Raw genomic sequence first — 21,484 nt, 5'->3', positions numbered from 1 at the left:
CTTGTACTGTCGCTAACTTACAGAGAATGATAGCGCCCAACTTGCCGTTCGAGCATGCTGATGAGCTCTACTGCATTATGTTTTTATACCGCAATATTTTTTACCCTAATGATCGTACTTTAGCTTGAACCACAGCGGTCAGACATCGCATAAACACCGGCGATGTCCCTTCTATTCATTGCGGCCTGTACTGAGTATTGCCTACTGAGCGTCAAGTTATCCAAGAAGAAGTTCACTAAATGCTTGCCAAGAACATTACTGAAGCAGCGTGTAATCCTTGGGCTTCACCTGTTGTCCTGGTGAAAAAGAAAGATGGCTCATCACAATTTTTCGTCGATTATCGGCACCTTAACAGAGTTACAAACAAGGATGTGTATCCCGTACCTCACATTGCTGATACCCTTGACTGCCTCCACTGTGTTCGCTATTTCTCTTCTATTGACCTTCGCTCTGGCTACTGGCAGGTTGCCTTTGTTACCCCTGACAACTTTATCAGGTCAAAGTGATACCGTTTGATCTATGTAATGCTCTGGCCACATTTGAGCGCATGATGGACTCCCTTCTTCACGGTTTCAAATGGTCCGTATGCCTGTGCTACTTAGACACATTCTTCTCTCCCACATTCGCTCCGCACCTCAAGCACCTCTCAGCAGTCCTAGACGTTTTTCGTCGAGCCGGTCTGCAGCAAAACGTATCAAAGTGCCACTTTGGCCGTCGCCAGATTACTGTGTTTAGACACCTCGTTGATGCGAGTGAAGTGCAACCGGACCCAGGCAAAATCCACGCTGTTACGCACTTTCCTGTGCCGAAATGTGTCAAGGATGTCCGCAACTTTATTTTTCTATGCTCATACTTTCGCCAGTTTGTGAAAAATTTCGCGGCCATCGCACGACCTCCTACTGATCTTTTGAAAAAAAGACACCCTTTTCAAGTGGGGCAATAACGAGACCTCAACATTCTCACATTTAATCAACCTTCTCACCAAGCCGCCCCCTCTGGCCCATTTTGATCCTTATGCCTCTACCATAGTGCATACCAATGTCAACGGCCACGGAATTGGCACAGTACTAGCAAATGTCAGTGTGGCGAAGACCGTGTTATCACTTGTGCCATTAGGCTCCTTTCAACCTCCGAAAGCAACTATTCCATCACTGAGCATGACTGTCTGGCCCTAGTCTGGGCGGTTGCGAAGTTCCTCCCGTAGTTATATGACCGACTCTTTTCAGTCGTTACAGACCACCACACGCCTTGCTGGTTGTTCTCGCATGAAAGATCCTACTGGACGACTTGGTTGCTGGGTGTTACGCCTACAAGAATATTGGTATTCTGCCTTATGTGCATCTGGCAGTCTCCACAAGGATGCTGATTGCCTGTCCTACTACGCGGTCGGCCATCCTACAACGCTGACAGCAGCACCGCCAACGACATTTTCTCTGTGTCCGCCTTCGCTAACATCGCCGATAAGCAGTACCGCGACCCATCGCTGCGAGCGCTCATTGTGCCTCTGCACTCTTCACCTATTGATGCCTCTGTTCTCCATTATGTCCTCCAGGGCAGCATTCTGTACCAAACGGATTTCCTCCCTGACGGATCTGATTATGTCATTGTAGATGCCTAAGCATCTACAGCGGACTGTGCTCTTCGAGCTACATGATGGACCCATGGCAGGACACCTTGTGGGGATGCGCGACTCTCGCGCGTCCCCGGATGTTTTTCCCGCATAGCGCGTCTCCTGTAATGCGGCTTTGCCGCGTGGCCTGCGTGATGCCCGCGGCAGTCGATGTGGTTGGGGCGCAGTGCGAGAGATGGCGCGAGTGTTGCGCTGCTAACGCCGCCTCATGGCAGGGTTACTTAGGGGCGCAGGGGAGAACAGGCTGCCGCTTTGGGACGAGACAGCAAGGAGTACGGACGTGCCGTGCCGCGCCTGTGCCGACCCATGCTTCTGCGAGATCGTCTCGCGTGGCCGCCTTGGAATGCGCCACCGTTCGCGTGACAGTACGCGCGAACGACCAGGCGTTGGGAACCAGCATGGGGCGAACATATTCGCTCGCTATCCGGTTGCGGTGAGTCGGACTTCTAGATTTGTCACGCGCCCATCGGCATGTTTTGGGGGATAGCAACTCGGCTAGCAGGCATTGATCTATGAAAGGTGCAATAAATGCCCTTATGATTGTTTACACTGCTGTGTTGTCGTTCCTTTGTCCCAAGAGCATGGGTGTGAGAACACCCATGCTCTGAGTGGCATTCCATGGCTGGAATGCCACTCAGCTTAACAAGTGTTGCCTTCTTCCTCAAGGTAACCGCGTCTGTGTGGCATGAAAACCATGAAGAAAGCATGACGACATGGGAAAAGTTTGTAGACAAAATCAGAAAGTGCTTTGGAGATCCAGCACCTAAAAAGAATCGTGCAGAGCAAACCCTAATGCAGTGAGCCCAAGTTCCCGGCGAAACCTGCACGACGTACATAGAGGAAGTGCTGAAGTTGTGCAAGGCCCTGGACCCTCAAATGACAGAAGAGGACAAAGTTGGTCATCTTTTAAAAGGGATCGCCGAGGACTTGTACCAGTTCCTCATCAGAAAAGGCAGTCTGGACTCCGTAAGTGACGTTATTTGTCACTGCCGCGCATTTGAAGCCTTGAAAGCTCGGCGTATCACACCTAAGTTCAGTCGTCTGGCCAACGTAGCTAACGTCGCCAGTGTTGATGTGGTCCCAGCTCCATCCAACCTTGCATCATTTATTCAGCAAGTGGTGCGGGAAGAGCTTGACTGACGTGAAGCGGCTTCCCTCTCGACTCCGCAGGCACGAGAGCCTTTTTCTCACTGCAACTTCAGTGAGATGTCCATCACCGCCGCCTCCATAGATGCCTACAACTTCACTCCTTGCTCAAAAGCGCCAAACCCTACTATGAACGCGCATCCCAGTTATTAGCTCCACGATGGTTACTCCCCCAGACCACCTGCAGTTTCTCAAGAGTGGGATGGCCACGCTAGTTATCCTGCTACTGACAATTTCAGTGCGTCCTGTGAACGCCCCATCTGCTTCCAATGTGGTATTCCGTGGTCACGTCACCAGATTTTGTCCTCATCGCCGTCGCACGTCACCAATGTCCTACGAGCGAATGCACACTTTTTATCAGTAGCAATTGGCACAGTGACGGGACACGCTGGCCTTCTAACTGTGATAGTAGGGAAAACCAACAGGCGAATTACCGTAGTGACTCACCAGCTTCTCTGTGGAGATTGATGACGATGCCTTCACGCCAGCGTTGGTCTCCATCTCCGCGAGGACGTCTCACGTCACCGCCGCCGTGTAACTAGGCGGTGCAACCAATGGAGGTGAAGTCGCCAGTCATCGTCAGCTAGATGCCCCTATGCCTCTGCCAGTCACTGTGTGTCATAACAAGATTCGTGTTTTAGCGGACAATGTTGCTATGTTGGCCTTAGTGGACACAGGAGTGAGAGACTCCATCATCAGCCTGGATTTCAAAACACTACTAGGCCATAAGGTGATGTTTCGCTGGGATAACGCTAATGCATTTCATGCTGTGAGTGGAGAGTTGCTCCGACCTATTAGGCTGTGTACTGTGAATGTTTATTTTTCCGATGACTTGTAACAAGCCAAAATTGCAGTGCTTGCTCGATCCGCTCGCAACATAATTCTTGGCCTCGATTTCCTACAACGGTGCGATGCCACTGTTGACTGTGGTACTGGCGACCTTTTCCTGTCTCCTCTTGCCGACCAACCTGCTACCTGTTCACATGCTCTCGCCATCATTGAAGATGCTGTCTTACCGGCACGTTCCTTATCCAGAGTCAGAGTTGCTGCGTGCGGTGTTGAGGCAGATACATTTGATGCAATTGTTGAGCCTGTGCCTTCGATGGTTGTGAAGAAAAGTGCGCTGATACCTCGATGTGTCCTCTCTGTGGCCTGTGGAACAACTACACTATGAGTGTCAAATTTCGCCTCCCAGTCTGTTGTGCTACGCAGCTGTATGTGACTTGCTTCTTTTGCAGTGGATACCAGTCTCAATATAGGTGCTTTAACTGATGACACGTCACACGAATCCTGAGAGCACGGGGCTGACCAGGTGTCTCTGAAGGCTCGTCGCCTTTTTTAAAAATGACCAACAAGTTACTGTCTTTAGAGAAGCGTCAAGCCTTGGTCAGCGTCCTTAGCAACCATGCGTCATTATTTGATTTTGCGCAGAACGCTAACAAAGTTCACGTTCTAACTACGCGGGCTTGCCACAGGATCGACACGGGGTCCGTGCATCCCATCAGGCAGAAGCCCTACCGCATGTCCGCGTCAGAACGCAAGATCATCGCTCAAAAGGTCGACGACATGCCAGCCAAGGGTGTCATTCAAGATTCCTCTAGCCCTTGGGCTGCGCCGATAATTCTCGTGAAAAAAAAAGTTGGGTCCTGGAGGTTTTTTGTCGACTACCAGCGTCTCAATTCTGTGACGAAAAAGGATGCGTATCCACTTTCTCGGATCTATGACATTATCGACTGCCTTCATTCCGCATCCTACTTTTCATCTTTTCATCGACTGGGTCATTGGCAGATACGCATGCATTCATCTGACAAAGAGAAAACCGCTTTTGTGACCCCAGACAGCTTGTTTGAATTCAGCGTTGTGCCGTTTGGTTTGTGCAATGCGCTAGCAACATTTGAGAGGTTTATGGGCACAATACTGTGCGGCCTGAAATGGGAGGTTTGTTTGTGTTATCTAGACGGCGTCTTCATTTTTGACCGCACTTTTGCAGAGCACAACCATCGACTGGACGTTTTTCTCACTTGCCTTGAACAAGCTGCCCTTATCCTCAACTCCAAGAAATGTCACTTTGGCCAGCAAGAGGCGCAACTTGAACATCTAGTGGACAAGCAGGGGGTGCGACCAGACCCACAGAAGGTCGCTGCAGTTGGCGGCTTTAAACAACCGTAGTCACAACGTGAGCTGAAGAGCTTCTTGGGTCTTTGTTCGTACTTCCGACGTTTTGTGCCCAACTTTGCCAATACTGCCTACCCTCTGACTTGATTGCTACGCAAGGATAACCCTTTCACCTCGACAGCAGATTGCGATTCCTCGTTTCATCAACTGAAGTGCCTGCTCTCTTCCGGACCCATACTTCGCCATTTTGACCCCTCTGCCACAACAGAATTGCACACTGATGCGAGTTGAATCGGCCTCGGCATCGTCGTCGTCCAGTTTTTTGGTGACACCAAGCATGCCATTGCCTATGCCAGCCGTTCGTTGAGCAAGAGTGTCTCGCTGTCATCTTTGCAGTCTAGAAGTTCCGCCCATATCTCTACGGGCGCTGCTTCACGATCGTTACTGATCACCATTCACTATGTTGGTTGGTTGGTCTCCGTGGCCCGTCTGGCCGGCAGCCTTGCCTAATAGGCACTATGTTTACAGGAATTTGAGTTTGCAGTCCGTTACAAGAGTGACCAACATCATGCGGACGCGGACTGTCTTTTGAGGCTGCCTTTACCAACAAGTGCATGTGACGCCAACAATTTCGATGAGTTTCTGGCACCTTGCTTTTCCACTGTGTGGTTTTCCAGTGTCTGTCATTTCATCTGTCTGTGAAACATTGCTTCAAAAATTAATACGGGGAAGGAAGCACCCAACTAAGGATCACAACAAAAGACCTGTACATGTAATCCCATACCTCCATAAAGTTTCACATAATTTGAAAAAGGTGGCAAACCGACACTAATTCAGTCTAGTTCTTTTCAGCAAATTGCAGATTGTCAGCAGTGTGTAATCTTCAAAACAAGAAGCACCAGGAACGCATGCATGTCATGCTAATCACCGGACCAATTACGCTGAATGCACTTCAGATGTGTATCAGATACCCTTAGGTTGTGGATGCATTTATATCGGTCAAACCGGCCAGTGCTTCAATGACAGGGCTAGAGAGCACAACAATGATGTTTGAAAAGGATACAGAAGTCACTTGGCCGAGCAGTGCAAAAAGTGCGCATGCACACCCATGTTTGGTGACACAACCTCCTTGAGGAAAGAGAACACAAAAACAGAACGAGAAATAGTTGAGGCATATTTTATAAGGAAAGCAGGCGACAAGTGCATCAGCAGTCCATCTTTGGTTTTGCAAGAAAAAGAAGTCACATTTCTTTCGAGATATCTAGGCACTTGAACTGATTGACCATACAATCGTGCGTATGATCCGATTCATTTAAATCTTTTGTGTGTATGATGATGAGTGCATGATGTACCTGATGCAGAGAGCATAAATAGATTACCATTTCTATTAAATGCCAATTGGAAGTAGTGCCAGTCCTGTCGTATGTGTTCCTTCGTCTTCATCTTTAGCGCTTTTTTATGAAAACTGTCGTGGCTTACAGTTTTCACTTGTTGCGCTCGGTCACCCTCTCGTCATGTGGGAATACCAGAGAAGCTTCTTTCCCAGTACACGAGTGTAGTATCTTCGATGGGGCGACCGGACGCAGGACCTACGTCCTGGCGTGAAGCGGCGCAAAAAAAGAGCTGGTCTGCTCGAGTTGGGGACCAGACAAAGAATGACTTTATTCCGGGGGGGGGGGGAACACAGCAGGTATACTTACAGCGTTTGACGCTAAGTGGCACCCTGATGTAACGATTTGAAACCGAAACGGGAAGCCAACACAGGATATCACATCACCTCTCCCTTGAGAGAAAAATGCGCCACTCGCTCTCCTCGCAACAAAAGCAAGAGTCATGAGTTACTACACAAGAACTCAGAAGTGTAAGCATTACACAATGAAGATTTTCCATTCTAAGTTTTGGACATATTATCATTTAGCATTATACAAAGAATAGGATTTTCTACTAGTATCAGTTATGGACATGCATCATCTACACATTCTATTTGGCGTTGGCCAAATGGAAAAATAACTGCAGTGGAAATGCTGCTCACTACATGCCATGTTATTTAGCTTGAAATGAGTTGACTAGAGACCACATGTGAGCGCTGTAAGACAAGTGCTGGTGATAACATCTTTATACAGTAGAAAATTCAGGTACTATCGTGAGCAATATGAGCAGGGACACGTGAACGCGCGGCAAATAGCCTTGAAACCGAGTTTGAGCGATACGTGGATGGCACTGTTGAAAGCAGAGGGGAGAGGGGGACTCTCTTCCACTAACTGTTTGCACTCCCACAGCGTCTGCGTTTGTCGAAAACGGCAGCGTACAGTATTTCACTGGCCGCCGATAGCCGATAAGACTGTTACATGCACAGTAACTTGCAGCGAGTAATTTTTTTTCGTCACACTTTCTTTTTATTTTCTTTTTTGAGAGAACGCAGCTCTTAAGTGCCTGTTCCTGCGCTTAGCTTATTTCAGATGTACCCCCACAGGACCTGATGTATATCTTATGGAGCGCATCGTGTCACGTGTTTCAGACAGATAGCCAGACGCACAGATTTCCCGGGGAAGTAGCTCTCAAATGTTTATGCTTCAAAATAGTGCGGCCATTGGCCACGCTAAGGTGCACAAAGTTATCAGTAACCGCAATATCAAACAGCTTTATCAATGTGCACTGTTGATGCGAAGTTCCGCACTTTGTATAAAGAGACACATGGTGGGGATTGCCAACAGTTATTAGAACAGCGTCCTCCTTTCCACTTTGTTTCCGACGGGGGCCGCCACGTATCGGCCATAGCAGGGTTCGAGGCTATCTGACATGCGCTTCTGTGTTCTTACTCATATTGCTCAGCATAGTACATGTGCCTATCACAGACTTTCTTTATTTTTTTTTTCTAAGCAGGCATCTTTGGTACAAGAGATGTGAGGTATCCTTTCTGTGAGGATACCGTGGACTCGACAAGCTTTTTTTTTTAATGATATTGCCACCACTAGAATCCACTGTTTAAGCTGCAAGTGACACACTGTATAGCAGTAAATGCAGAGTAACTTGGAGACATGCGTATTGCACCTTTATGCTGCCAGAAATCCCCCCTTTTGAAGGATACAACTTGTGTGTTATTTACCTAACAAACATGAAAGGAGAGACATTTTTAGCATAAGAGCCGAATTTGCATGGGAGGGTTTAAACCTCTGTAGGCAATAAACCAAAGGAGAAAGCTACTTGGAAACATAATCTTTAAACCGTACCAAAGGTAGTCTATGACGTGTAGACCTAAGGAGGACTGGTTCTAGTTGTAGAGTAGGATCAGAGGAATTGTTACTCGCACAAGAGCTGGAATGTATGTCGGTGTCCTGAGTGCCTTCGGGAGCTGTCTTGGGAAAGAGTGTCGTATGGAAGTTCAGGAGACCTTTCTGCCATGGATGAACCTGGTGTGGGGGTGAAACAGGTGGTTGTAATGAAGTGGATGCAGCATGAAAACGTGTACCAGTAGGAACTGTAAAAAAAGGTGTAAAACTATCATCAAAGGATGTGTCGGCATTGAAATCATTTGTCGTTTCATCCTGATGTATCGTGTACTTCACCAGTTTAGAAGCATTCTATTGCTTGCCATTTTCAAGCTGTAAAGTACTTTGACCTACTTTACAATAAATCTTGAACAGACCAGAGTATTTAGGACCAGATTTCCTTGAGATACTACGTATTTTAACAAAATCGCCTGGCATAAACTGAGGAAGTTTGGTTGCACAACGACGATCTACATACTTTCTGGTATTTTACTGTTTTTGACATGCTCTACACTGCACTTTCCGATGCAACTTCGGAGAAGCAAATTCTTGATAAATTGGAGGCATGTTTGCAACGTCAAGTTGAGTCCTCGTTTGGCGACTATGGAGCAGCATAGCTGGAGATGCACCAGTAGTCGTATGTGGAGTAAGCCCGTAAATTGCAAAGTATTCTAAGACTGCAAATCTGAAGTCTCTTTGTTCCAGAGTAACAATCTGTATGAACTCTTTGAGGACCTGGTTAAGTCTTTCTACCTGACCATTGGCCTGTGGGCAGTAAAGAGAAGACAAGAAATGCTATGCTTACTGCTTCTCACTTTCAGGAAGTTTTGAAATTCTGCAGCAACAAACTGTGGTCCATTGTTAGACACTATAGCATCAGGAAATCCTTTTCTACTGAATATGAAAATAAGACTGCGCATGATGGCTTCAAATGTGACTGAAGGCATAAAAGCAGCTTCAGGCCACTTGGAATCACCGCGTGCTGCACCAGGTGACGCCTGTGACCTATGAAATTGCTTTGGTCAGTTCTTTCTCACCCTCTACCCTAGCCTCCAGTGGTGTTGTGCTCATCCATAGGCTCACGGCCTACTACACTGCTTCCAAGCCCCGCCCCTAAGTTGTTCCTGGACAGCGCTTTTGCTGCAGGGGGCAGGGCTATGTAGCAGTATTCCTGATGTCCAATGATGAAGAGGCCAGAGGTTCAAAAACATTGATGACGACGATTAGCTGCTAGCACAGGCTGTTCTTTTGGCCAAGTGCAGCGCATTTATCTGTAAATATACCTATATATAGTGTCACATCTGCGTCTTTCTACGTAACAATATTGTGCAAGTTGTCACATAAATGACGACCATGAACAAACTGGCTGTCATTAAAGTGGTTGCCTATCCCCTACTTTTGTTGGTGAGGTGATTTCATGGGTTTAGGAATGCCGTTTGGCCGCTACTAAGATTTTGGTTGACTCGGCACCAAACAGCGGCTCGCATCACAGGATAGTGAAGAAACGGTGCAGGTTAGGCCTAGCTGCACTGCGTGGCCATGACGAAAGGGTGTTGCCAGCTGGTAATTGCGGCAAGGTGGTCGCCATTATGTTCGGACCAGTAAACCGCCTCAGCAATTGGGTGTGAGATCGCGGACTAGAGTGGCGCCCGGAAGGCGCTATTGGGCCTGAGGACGATGTGCCGGCAACTATACCGCTAATGCTTTTTGTTCATTGTACATGCACAATGGGGAAACCTCACGTGTAGGCAGAAAACTACCAGCTGAATTCAGGCATCAGAGCCTAAACTAACAGCATTGCACAGTGAAAAGTCATGCGCGCACATCTGCACTTCGTGACTACTTGCGACGCAGATCGAGCGAAAGCAAAATTCCTCCACTGTCACGACCGTCAGGGTATATTAAATAGATGGTATATTAGTGAAGCATATAGCACTGGGCATTAGTAAATATTTTGTAGCGCTGGCATTGGAAAAAGCATCAAAATCATGTTAATGCAAAATCTTTTTTGTTTGTTTGTTTTTTGCACTGACCACTTATTCGGCCCTATTTTTGCAAAAAAATCCACAAAAATACGGCAGCAGCTGTCTTTACCATGGAGTTCGAAACTCAGTACACTAATTTTGACATTCAGAGGTGAAAGTCTCGACATAAGGATGAACCCACCATGTGATGTAGGTGAATATGTAGCGCGCTAGCCTAGAAGCCTGGCAGAGTTGATAGCTGCGCTACAGCCCTTCCAGCATGACATTACCCCAAAATAATTTACGGAAAAAAGGCGGAGACACAGGCCCCCCACTTATGAATGCAAAATTATCTTACCGAGTGTCTAATTTGGTGATGAATATTTCCGAACGGAAGTGTTCTTGAATAATCAAACAAAATGATATTGTCTTAGAATTGATCACTCAAGTTTTGAATTAAAACAGATCTGCTTCAAATCGCGAAACAAAAATGAAAAAACAAAATAAAAGACATTTTCGTTTATCAGCTCTGCTTGTTCGCAAAAATTGTGTTTACCAAAGCACACAAGCGACCTATGCAAGCAAATATTTACTTAGCTGGCATTAAATTTATCAGAATTACTGACATTTCAACTTTAGACGACATTCCGTATTTACTCGCATAATGAACGCACTCGCTTAATGATCGCACCCCTGAATTTTGTCGTCAAAATTCTTTTCTTTTTTCTCGCGTAATGATCGCACCCCGAACTTGCCGAAGCGATATGTCGTGTGCCATGTCTAGCTAATAATGATCGCACTTACCATCTGTCGAATGCTACTTAAACAACTCTTCAAGACGAACCAAGCGGTCTGCACACACCAGACATTCTTAAGCAGATGCCCCATTTCATTCCTTTCATCACTTTCCACACTTCTATGACAAAAAGAAAGCTACAACCAAACTCGCCTTTATTATGTGTAGGCTTTATAATGGTTGTGGTCAACAACAACAAAAAAAGGCGCCTTTTGATTCTTCTCGTCTGCACTCGTGGGCACGCAACAAATCGTGAGTGGCAATGATAGCAGCCACGTCGACACTGATACGTTAGAAATCTACCCCATTCATACGCCGACGCTTGTAACACAGCTATGATATTCGCCCACCCTTAGCGGAAACCTGCCACATTAGGATACTAGTGAAGACAAATGCCGCAGTTTCCGCAGCATGCCCACCATGTGTTCCTATGTCACTGGCAGCTAAGCACACCCATCTGTTTGTGTCCCCTCAAAGTGTACATGGCTACGTTATTGCCGCAAACTTGCCGATATTAACAATAGTATTCATTACTGATACGGAAGAAACTGTTTCAATGCACGTAATGTACTTACAAGAAGAAAAAAATCATGTTTAGCGTGTTTGGCTTGCTCCGCTGGCCACCATTTTTTTTGTGTGTGTGTTCCACACTACATACAGCAGCAGCCGCCTATTTGTTGACCTGTTGTCATCTCGCAGTGAACGCAGGATCTTGCAGCCATAGAGTTTCTCACCATAACACCTAGAGGGAAATCTGGCGCGACCATCTATGGGAGTGACGGTATATGTGTCTGCGAGACTCGTGTTGGCTGGTGTTGTAAGATGCTTCGTCTAGAACGTGGATATGGCTACACAAATAACACATTCCTAAACTAAAATCTTCATCAAATGTTTCCATTCACGCATATTACATCTTTACTCACCTACAATGCATGACCAACCGAAGAAAAGCAAGAACAGATGGCAAACTGTTTCAAAGCAAGCACGAATCTTGTAATTTCTCCTCCAACTTTAGCAGCCCGCTGATACTTACATATTATATAATTGTACATGCAATAACAAGTTCTCGTAGTTTACCAAAACATGTTTTTGTGTAATAATAAAGCTAAAACAGCTTTTTACGCGCAGTTTTAGTAGACAATGAATCGTGACAGACGGAACGGTGCTTGCCTGGCTCTCCGAGAACGATGCCAATCCGAATTCACAATATACTGGCATTCCCATGCATACCACAGCATAGCAGCGCCAGATTTCCCTCTAGGTAATATGGTGAGAAACACTATGCTCGCAGCAAACACAAGATGAAAAAAAATTTTCTTTCTGTTTGCGGGAAATTTAACCCGCGTAATGATCGCACCCCTGAATTTGCGTAAATTTTGTTGACAAAGAAGTGCGATCATTATGCGAGTAAATACTGTAATATGGGGAGTTTGCAATTGCCTTTATTAATTCTCCAAAATTTCAGTTTACTGCTCCAAAACACATTTCTGGCTGCTCCAAAGCTGCTCTGAAATGAAATGGGCCAGTAGCATCACTGCAACTTGCTACTGGCTGAACAGCAGTGCATGTAGTTGTTTAAGTGCAGCCTGACACAAATTGACAAGCCAATAAAAATGAAGAGGGTCTTTTGTTGTGTTATTTGTGCATGTCAATAAATAGCGTGGATTTCATGTTTGTGATTACTCTCATTATTTGCTGAATCAATAAACAGTGTTTACTCCACTTAACAAATACTGCTACTTTTGTCGCGACATCGTACATAAACTGCCCCTCCCCCACCCCGGAGTCTCCCACTACTTGGGTCAGCCCTTAAAGGGACACTAAAGAGAAATACTAAGTCAAACTAAAGTGATAGATTAGGGCTCGAGAATCTTTAAGGCGTCAATATTATCGCGAACAGGACCTTAATAATCAAGAAATGGAGGTAAATGCAGGACATGATTACAGATTCCCCCGGGACATTCAAGCACTTGCCCAATGACGAAAGCACTCCTCAGTTAAATTCTGTCACCTGTACTCAACTACTTCTTGCAAAAAAATATCCTCGTATTGTATTATAATATGAAATAAAATGCTACTTGTCCAGTTCCATTTCATGCTTAGAAAGAAGAGCTCATTGAATTCGCAGTTGACAATGATGCGGGTGGTCAAAAGGTCTGCGCTGTCCATGCTTTCATTCTGCGCCACCCATGCTTTCATGTTTCGGTACTTTCCTGATCGCATAGTCCTGCACTGGTTTTGCTGGCTCGTGAAACTCGAACAACTGCAAGTAGCACAGAATTCAACTTTCATGTGAGGTCTACGGCACTTGACCAAAAAGAAGCTGCAGCGGCGAATCCGCCGCTCCGTCTTGGCTCAGTGCCGCCTTCTGTCCGCCGCTGTTTTACTTACTGGTGGCAGCAAAGGGTCGCGATGGCGAATGCAACGTAACCACTCCCCCGGTTGGGTGGCGGGAGATTTGAATTTTAAAAAGTTATTCGGACCCTTCAGATACAATTTTCTCGTAAGCTTAGTATTTTCAAGGCACGAAACAAGTGTTGTGAGGTTTCTGGAATGGTATTTAAACAGTTCACGTCGACTTAGTATTTTCCTTTATTGTCTCTTTAGGGGTCCCCGACACACCCATAGTTAAAACAACTGATCTAGCTCAATCATTGGAATAATTATAGAACACTATGTACATCATTTTTAATAATTACAGCCACACAGCTTATGTGTCATTCAGTATGAAAATATCTCTGCAGCTTCCTTTGCTCTTTAATCATTGCACATACCTGGCACTGTTTTGCAATATCTATTTACACAATTTTTACCTGCGTGCCAGCATTATAGTTGTGCTCATTGATTGTTGTAACCAGGTTGTGATTTTATTATCTCACACAGAAGCCTGGTATCAGTGTTCCATTCCATGACAACACTGAAACCACCTTCCCAACATATTGGCCTATATTTTCTGCCCGTGCTTGGCATGTCCTTACTGTCATGGGTTTTGAGCCGATTGGGGACGCTCGACTCTCTCGCATCCACTGATGTCATTTTCTCTGCATGGTTCTTGTGTCTTCTGTAATCCGAGTTTCCCCGTAGCTGTGCGCTGCCAGTAGCCAGTGTAGTTGGGCAGTAGTATGACAGATACCACTAGTGTTCTGATGCTAGTCCTTCCTGATAGCATGGATACTCACGTGCAAAGCGAATAGGCCTTCTTCTTCTTGGCTTCAGGTCAGTGATGTGCATTGAAGTCTCACGCCAGGGTGTCTACCAACCAGGAAAACCGGGAATACCGGGAATTCTCCGGAATTTTGAGTAGTCAGGAAAAACTTGGGGAAAACTCAGGGAATTTGTGCTTCTATCAGGGAAAATTAGCTGTAATTTTATTGAAAGGGTCAAAAGTCGCGGTAATGCTGGCCCGAGTAACAGACAAGAATTGTAATAAATCGTATTTGACGTCGTATCGTCAGCTGGAGGAGTTGCCAGTGTACAGTCGATGTCCGACTTTCCAGATTCCTAATAATTTGGATGGCTTCGTGGCACCACCACGTACCCCACAGAGTCAAAGTATCAGAACCTCTGAAATTTTGGATGCAAGAACTCTTCGCTGTGCGATTTTCCGGACATTTTGCCGTGACCGCAGGTCCGAAACGGCATTAATCAAACACACCACAGCTGCCATTTCAATTACCTCACCGCCTCAAACCAGCGCACTCGCAGGTAGATCCGCTGGCAGCCGTAGCCACCACTGCGGCAAAGCTAGGCCTGGCTGCTTCGACATTCGCTATGAAGGTTCTTGCCGTTGGGGGCCGTGTTTTTTATGGAAAGAATTCGCTGCTGTCAGCAATGCCATGGACTCCGTCTTTGCAGTCCTCACGATTGGCTTACAAGCTTGGAAAGCATGGTGCATTGCATGCTGCAGGTTTTCGAAAGTCAGCTTCGCCTTCGTACAGAAATGTTACTTGGTGAAGCATACGCAAAAGTATTGCAGTGAAGCATAACAAGCGTGGGAAGGGGCTGTTGCCACAGGACACAGTATGTATTCCTTAATTATACACGCATGCACCCGGTATTTCCTGTCACAGTACGAGCACCAGTGTGCCTAATATGTGTACCGAGAGGCCTTCAGAGCATTTTGGAATGTGCCTGTGGCGGTTTCAGCCTTTAAGGGCAGTAAATGACATGCATTTATTTTTTTCCAACCGGTCGATTTTTTTTTTTACGTTTTCGCGGCCCCTAAGAAGTTTGAAAACTCGGACGTGGACTGCGCAACTGACCAAGAAGATGCTTCAAATGGTCCGTGGGATGAACGCGTGGCGGAAGGAGGACAAGAATAGAACGGACCTAAGCATTGAGGAATGAACGGGAAAGGAAGCGTGCTGCCGCCGTTTTGAAGGAGCTTGAGCTCAAAAAACAAAGTGTTGGCTGATGCCGAAATGCAAGTGTCCCTCATCCAAACCAAAATAAACTCTTTAAAGCAGTGAAACACAACACTGAGGCGTTGTGCACAGGCTGAGAGTATGTCAGGACAGTTGAGGTTGACTTACGAGCTGTTGAGAGAGAATCTCAATTGTGACAAAGTTCAGGCCTCATACCACTGAGCTTGCTATCAGTTGATAGAAATAGCTCAGATTTGAAAATATTTGTTTTTGTATGCATCTCCCTTTTTATTCACATTTGAGAATGTCCGATTCGATTTGCAATTTTTTTCGAAGACATTTTATTTCCTATGCATTTTACTAACCTCTTCCATCTATTCTCTTTTTGAATGACATAAACACTACCCCTTATTATTCAAGATGGATTAAGTCGTTGTTTTAAATTTTTTTCATATGCTTACTAGAGTGACAGCATTGGGTGATATGGTTTCAGCTCACTTGACATAAAACATAGTTCTGCATCACTCAGGGAATTTTGCAAAGGCACTCAGGGAAAACCTGGAAAACTCAGGCAATTTGGAAATGTCAACTTGGTAGCCACCCTGCACGCTCTCGTTGGCACGCTTTGTGGGACTGTTTTATGAAAGGTTTCAGAGTGGGGCAATGGAATGGATGAACACTATCGTTCAAATACGTCACCGTTTGTGTGACTGTGCACATGAATGATTACGCATTGCTGTCCGGCTTGAGGTGAGCGTATTCGCTCAATGTCCTGTCGTTGTGAGTCCAACTTCCTCAATTTGTCAGGCACCGATCAGCATGTTCTATTAGTTGTAATTCGGGTTGTTGGTGTAAGTGTATAAAAGGCATAATAAATGTCCTTTTGTTTGTTTGCACTACTGTTCCTTTGTCCCAAGAGCATGTTTGAAACCCCACATTGCGGTTCCAGCCCTGACGTGGCAGGCATTTGTTGGAGCACTGAGGCGCTTCCTGCACTGCTTTCATGGCTGCCTGGTGCCCATGGCAGGCCGTGCCAACACGCTTACCATCCTTCAGCTACGTCACATTGTCAGCCGACTTTGCGACCATGTGAGGTGAGTTATGCATGATTGATAGAAAGCTGCCACTGTCAAAATGATGTCCTTCCACATATGCAAACTGTAATGTGTTGCATTAGTAAAGCTCTTGCAACTCAACTGCTGGCTTGCTGGCGCTTTGCACAACAGTGACATTTTATGGCACATTTTCTTCAATAGTTCACCTCCTGAGAACAAGTTGGAAGCATGTAGTGACCAAACAGAGTTTCCTCTACGCAAGGTACCGTGTTGCTGTCTTAAGGGGACATGCTACTCGGAAAAAAATTTGAACAATTTATTATTTGTACCAACAATTTAGAAATACTGTCATTCATAGAATTCTTTATGTAGGTTTCAAATATGTCATTAGGTTTTGTGTAACTGCTATATTTTTTTAGTAATGTCCTACACAACTGCAAAAGGCGAAAGCAGCTTGTGGTCCTGATGGTATACCGTCTCATGTAATAATAACTTGTTCTGAAGCAGTAGCCTACTTCCTAGTTGTCTTATTTAATAAATCATTGCGTAGCAGTTCATTGCCTACCCAGTAGAAGGTAGCTAATGTGGTTCCAAGTCATGAAGGTGGTCCTAAAAATTCACTACAGAACTATAGGCCCATATCTCTGATGTGCGTAAGCTGTAAAACAATTGAGCATATTATTTACTCTGCCATAATGAAACATCTGCATAATAATAACTTCTTTTTGAATTCCCATCATGGGTTTACACCATGATTGTCATGTACGACGCAAATTGTAGAATTCAGCCATGATCTGTTTTATTCTTATGATTCAGTATTTCAAATTGACTGCATATTTTTGGATTTTAAGAAAGCTTTTGATACCGTTCCTCATGATTTACTTATACATAAATTATCCTGCCTTTCGATACACCCTACTATAATCAATTGGATTAGTTGTTCCTTAGCTGGGCGCCTTTAACAAGTTCTGGTCAATGGAGTTTCATCAATTCAAGTCACCGTAACCTCAGGTGTACTGCAAGGTTCAGTTCTGGGGCTGTTTTTATTTTTAATTTACACAAATTATATTGCAAAGCACCTTGAGTGCAAAGTGCATTTATATGCAGATGATTGTGTTGTTTATAGAAATGTGCAAAACATACGGGATGTCTCCAGCTTACAGAATGACCTCAACAGGATTCATGCATGGTGCCAAAAAAGAGACATGTTCTTCAACAGTTCAAAATGTCAGTTCATGTCATTTACTTGAAAGTATCTGCCGATAATATCACTGTATAACTTGGATGGCCTTCTTGAAATGGTTCGGCTTTATAAATATCTTGGTGTATAATTTTTTTTTTTCAGAAAAGTTAAAGTGGAATAAACATTGAATATCTCACTTTAATGTAATCCAGAATACTTAACCTTATCAGACGTAATTTTTATCAGACCCCTTTAAATGTAAAAGAACAACCTTACGTTAGATATGTGCGTCCAATTCTTCAATACTCTTGTGAAGCGTGGGACCCTCAAACCTCATACCTTGTTGAAAACCTTGAACAAATTCAAAACTGTGCTGCCAGGTTTGTTTCTGGCAGTTATGACTTTCGCAGCAGTGTCTCAGTAATCAAAGAAAACCTAAGGACCAGAAAACGCACTAGCTTATACCTGGATTTCCAACTGCGGGTCGTCCAGATGGCCGAAGACGCCACCAAAGCGCAAGGCCTGGCCACCGGCTGAGGAAGGAGAGGACAGGCCCTCCCAGTCCCCTCCTCTCTAAACTCTATCTCGGACAAAATGAAGTTTATACTACTACTACTAGGTTGGAAATCACTAGTGCATCATCGAGCCACTGGAGAACTGCAACTGTTTTTCCAGATATACTCTGGTGGCACCGGAATAGACAAAGATCTGCACATTTTGCCTCCCCAATTTGTCTCTCCGCAATGCCGTCATGATTATCAAGTTCTTTAACTGCTCTGTCGCGCTGAAGTTTTCTGCAATTTATTTTTCCCGCGCACTTCATCTCTATAGAACAGGCTCCCTAAGAGCATTAACCAATGTAAAACCTGTTCCGAGTTTAAATCTTTCTTATTTTTTAATTTTTAAAAGCTGCACATTGCCCTGTTCCAATTTTTCACTTGTGCCTTGGTTCATGGCTTGCCTGTTGTAATAACTTATCTTTCCGCTTAACTGTTTTCTTGGTTGCCTTTGCTTACGTTTTCCTGCTGATGTTAGTCTTACTCTTTTTATCTGAGCTTTGTGTATATGTAATTTTATTTCTGGAGTCAGTCCTTTCTGTACCAATGTATCTCTGTAGTGCCCCCTGTAACATTGTCCTTGTGGCGTTGCAGGTATTGACATAAATAAATGAAAAAAATATATAGTGATCTTTAGAGCCAATTCCTTTTGTACTAAATTTTCAAAAATTCGTTGTAGCCTGCCAACTGCCAATATCTTTCCAAACAGCGTGTACAATTACTAGAACTATGCAAAAAAAGAATTAGGGCACTTTAACTAATTTTTCTCACAATCCCACGAAATATAACCTTGTACTTCCACAGCTACTGCCGAGAGATATTGCAATTTCAAGTAGACATCAGTGTTTTACCCGTCTTGAAGAGTGTGTAGGCCAAATTTCATTAAAAAAGGACAATTATAAGTGCACAATGTTATTCTCATGCGATTGCGAAAAAAAATTTGTTGAAGTTTACTAATCATTTCTTGCATAGTTCCGCTATTTATTCAAGCAGTTTGGATAAGCATCGGCAATTTGCAGCATACTAAGAGCTAAATAAGCTGTAGCACGAGGCTTTTCGTGAAAATTTCATACACAAGGAAGTGCCTCCAAACATCACTATGTTTTGCAGTTATGCAGGACATAACTAAAAAAATATGGCACCTACACAAAAACTAATGCCGTATTAGAAATCTACATAAAAAACTCCATGAATGACAGTATTTTGACATCTTTAGTACAAATAACGGGGAAAAAATTTTTCAAGTAGCATTTCCCCTTAAAGGTTGAACACCTGCGGCCACTGCTTTATCAATACTGATTGATAAGCATTTTCACACTCCAGACAGCACCGCCCAGATGATCTTCATTTTTCATTCAGCTTTGCTCCAGACAATCACTTGTGATTTATTCTGGAAAAAAAGAACAAAAAACTTGTGAACACTTCATCAGAGTGTAGTACATTAAATGAAAGGAATTGAGAAATGGCACCTCAGTGCAAGCACTAAACAAACCAGCACACTTTATCATGAAGAGCTTCCTTTTCAATGCAACATTATTACATACACTGCATAATAGATACTGTGCTTACCAAATTTGATCGTACCCTGAAATCTAATGCGCAACCAATTATTGTTGATATTTAAAGTAAGAAAATAAAAGTGGTACCTAAATATAACATGACTTCAATTTAAAAAAAAAAATTGTATTTAGCATTACCCATACATTCACGATTCACAATGAAAGCAGCCTGTGATTGTCGCTATTTGTGCTTGAACTCGGAATTTCCTTTCACGTGCAGGTGCACCACAGACATTTGCCGCAGTGTAGTTCAAGTACAGGGGGCTCCCTCGCAACGAACGCAAGTAATGACATTCTCTGCAACCTGTGTTCACAGGTCGGGCAAAGGTTCTTGCGCTTGAACTGCTGTATTTACAGGCTGTCCTTTTGTAATGTGAAGCATTGTCCAAGTCACCCTAGCTTTTTTTGTCTATCTGGCCATTTCTTGGGAGGCAATCCTGCAGATAGTGTAGTCTAAAAAAGAAAAGCAGCCTGTAAAAAGAAAGAAATCGATATTCATGTTTTCATTGTTGCTCCAGGCAGTTTAAACTTTGGAGCAATTTTTGGAGCTGGAAAAATGTCATTCTGTAGCAGTTTAGAAGCAGCCACATATGCATTTGTAGCAGCTTAGGAGCCGAAAAATTTGTCTTTTTAGAACACTTGAAGTGGTACAGCAGTAACCTGTAGCCATTTGGCGAAGCTTGTTATTAATGTGCAATCACTAAGTGCTGCTCAAGATGAAGCAAGACAGAAAGCCAACAGTGACCAATTAAGCTTGCCTTTCCATGGATGGTGTAGCATGCACAGTATTCTGCAAACATTTTTATTTGGGTAGGCAAGAAAGTGAATTTTGTGAACAAATAAATAAAATTTGTACGTTAACAAGAACAAAAAATGGCTGTGGCTTAGCTAAGGTTAAGCCCAGGATGCGAAGCATACTAGCCTTTATTTTAACGCGACAGCGTTAAGGAGCTCGTGTCGCAGAAAAGCCGGTGTTACTGGCTTTTCTGCGACACCGGAGATGTTACGTTCTGCGTTACCGGAGACGTTACCACTGAGCGACGAGTTCGATGCTTCAAAGCGGTACAAAAGCGCCTCTAGTGAACGCGGTGTTGACTTAGAAACGAGCTGATTCTAACGCTCAGGTGTGCGTCGCTTGCTCAGGCCCACATTTCGTTGCCGCGCCGAACGCTGCGTTGCTCGACGCTCACCGCGTCCGATGCGGGGCGCGTAGTCGCTGCGCCGTAGCCCATTGTCTTGCACCCCTTGGCGGGTCGAAGGGAACGCTGTCGCGTTCCACTCTTGAAGGCGAAGCTTAAGCGTCCGCTTTGCAGCTGTGATGACGTCATATGGTAGCTACGCGGCAGCGCGCGGCGCAGCAAGGAAGAGCATGGTTGTGTGGCTAGTATGCTTCGCATAAAATATGTACTTGCATGCTAGACATTGTGGGGTTCTCCTCCCGTACTCTTGGGACAAAGGAACGACAACACAGTAGTGCAAACAATCACAAGGGCATTTATTGCACCTTTCTTTGATCAATGCCTGCTAGCCGAGTTGCTGTCCACAAAACATGCCGATGGGCGCGCGACAAATCTAGAAGTCCGACTCACCGCGACCGGAAGCGAGCGAATATGTTCGCCCCATGCTGGATCCCAACGCCTGGTCGTTCGCGTGTATAGTCATGCGAATCGTGGCGCGTTCGAAGGCGGCCACGCGAGACGGTCTCGCCAAAGCATCGATCGGCGCGCGGCACGGCACGTCCGTCCCGCTTGCTTCCCGAACCCAAAGAGAGCAAGCGCCTTCCTTTCGGCGCCCAGGTAACCTCGCCTGTCAGCGGCGTTAGCAGCGCAATACTCGCGCCATCTCT

The 21,484-nt window shown here is 44.9% G+C and overlaps 1 protein-coding gene across 10 annotated transcripts in view; it reads left to right on the top strand.

Annotated features, from left to right (window-relative positions):
* Grip163 (gamma-tubulin complex component 6) overlaps positions 1–21,484 on the top strand; it is a 521,720-nt gene that overhangs the window by 237,440 nt on the left and 262,796 nt on the right. For all 10 annotated transcript variants that reach the window (XR_011514995.1, XR_011514994.1, XM_070539799.1 and 7 more), the window contains 2 exons: positions 16,234–16,378; positions 19,859–19,922. Coding sequence is in view for 8 of the 10 variants with exons in the window: in XM_070539799.1 (XP_070395900.1) it covers positions 16,234–16,378; positions 19,859–19,922 (209 nt within the window). In the remaining 2 variants the exon portion in view is untranslated. The remainder of the gene's footprint in view (positions 1–16,233; positions 16,379–19,858; positions 19,923–21,484) is intronic.

The sequence above is a fragment of the Dermacentor albipictus genome, chromosome 6 (genome assembly GCF_038994185.2).
Source record: "Dermacentor albipictus isolate Rhodes 1998 colony chromosome 6, USDA_Dalb.pri_finalv2, whole genome shotgun sequence".
In the NCBI taxonomy this organism is placed as follows: Eukaryota; Metazoa; Arthropoda; class Arachnida; order Ixodida; family Ixodidae; genus Dermacentor; species Dermacentor albipictus.
Note: the sequence above shows the minus strand (reverse complement) of the source record. Positions and strands in the feature narration are given on the sequence as shown.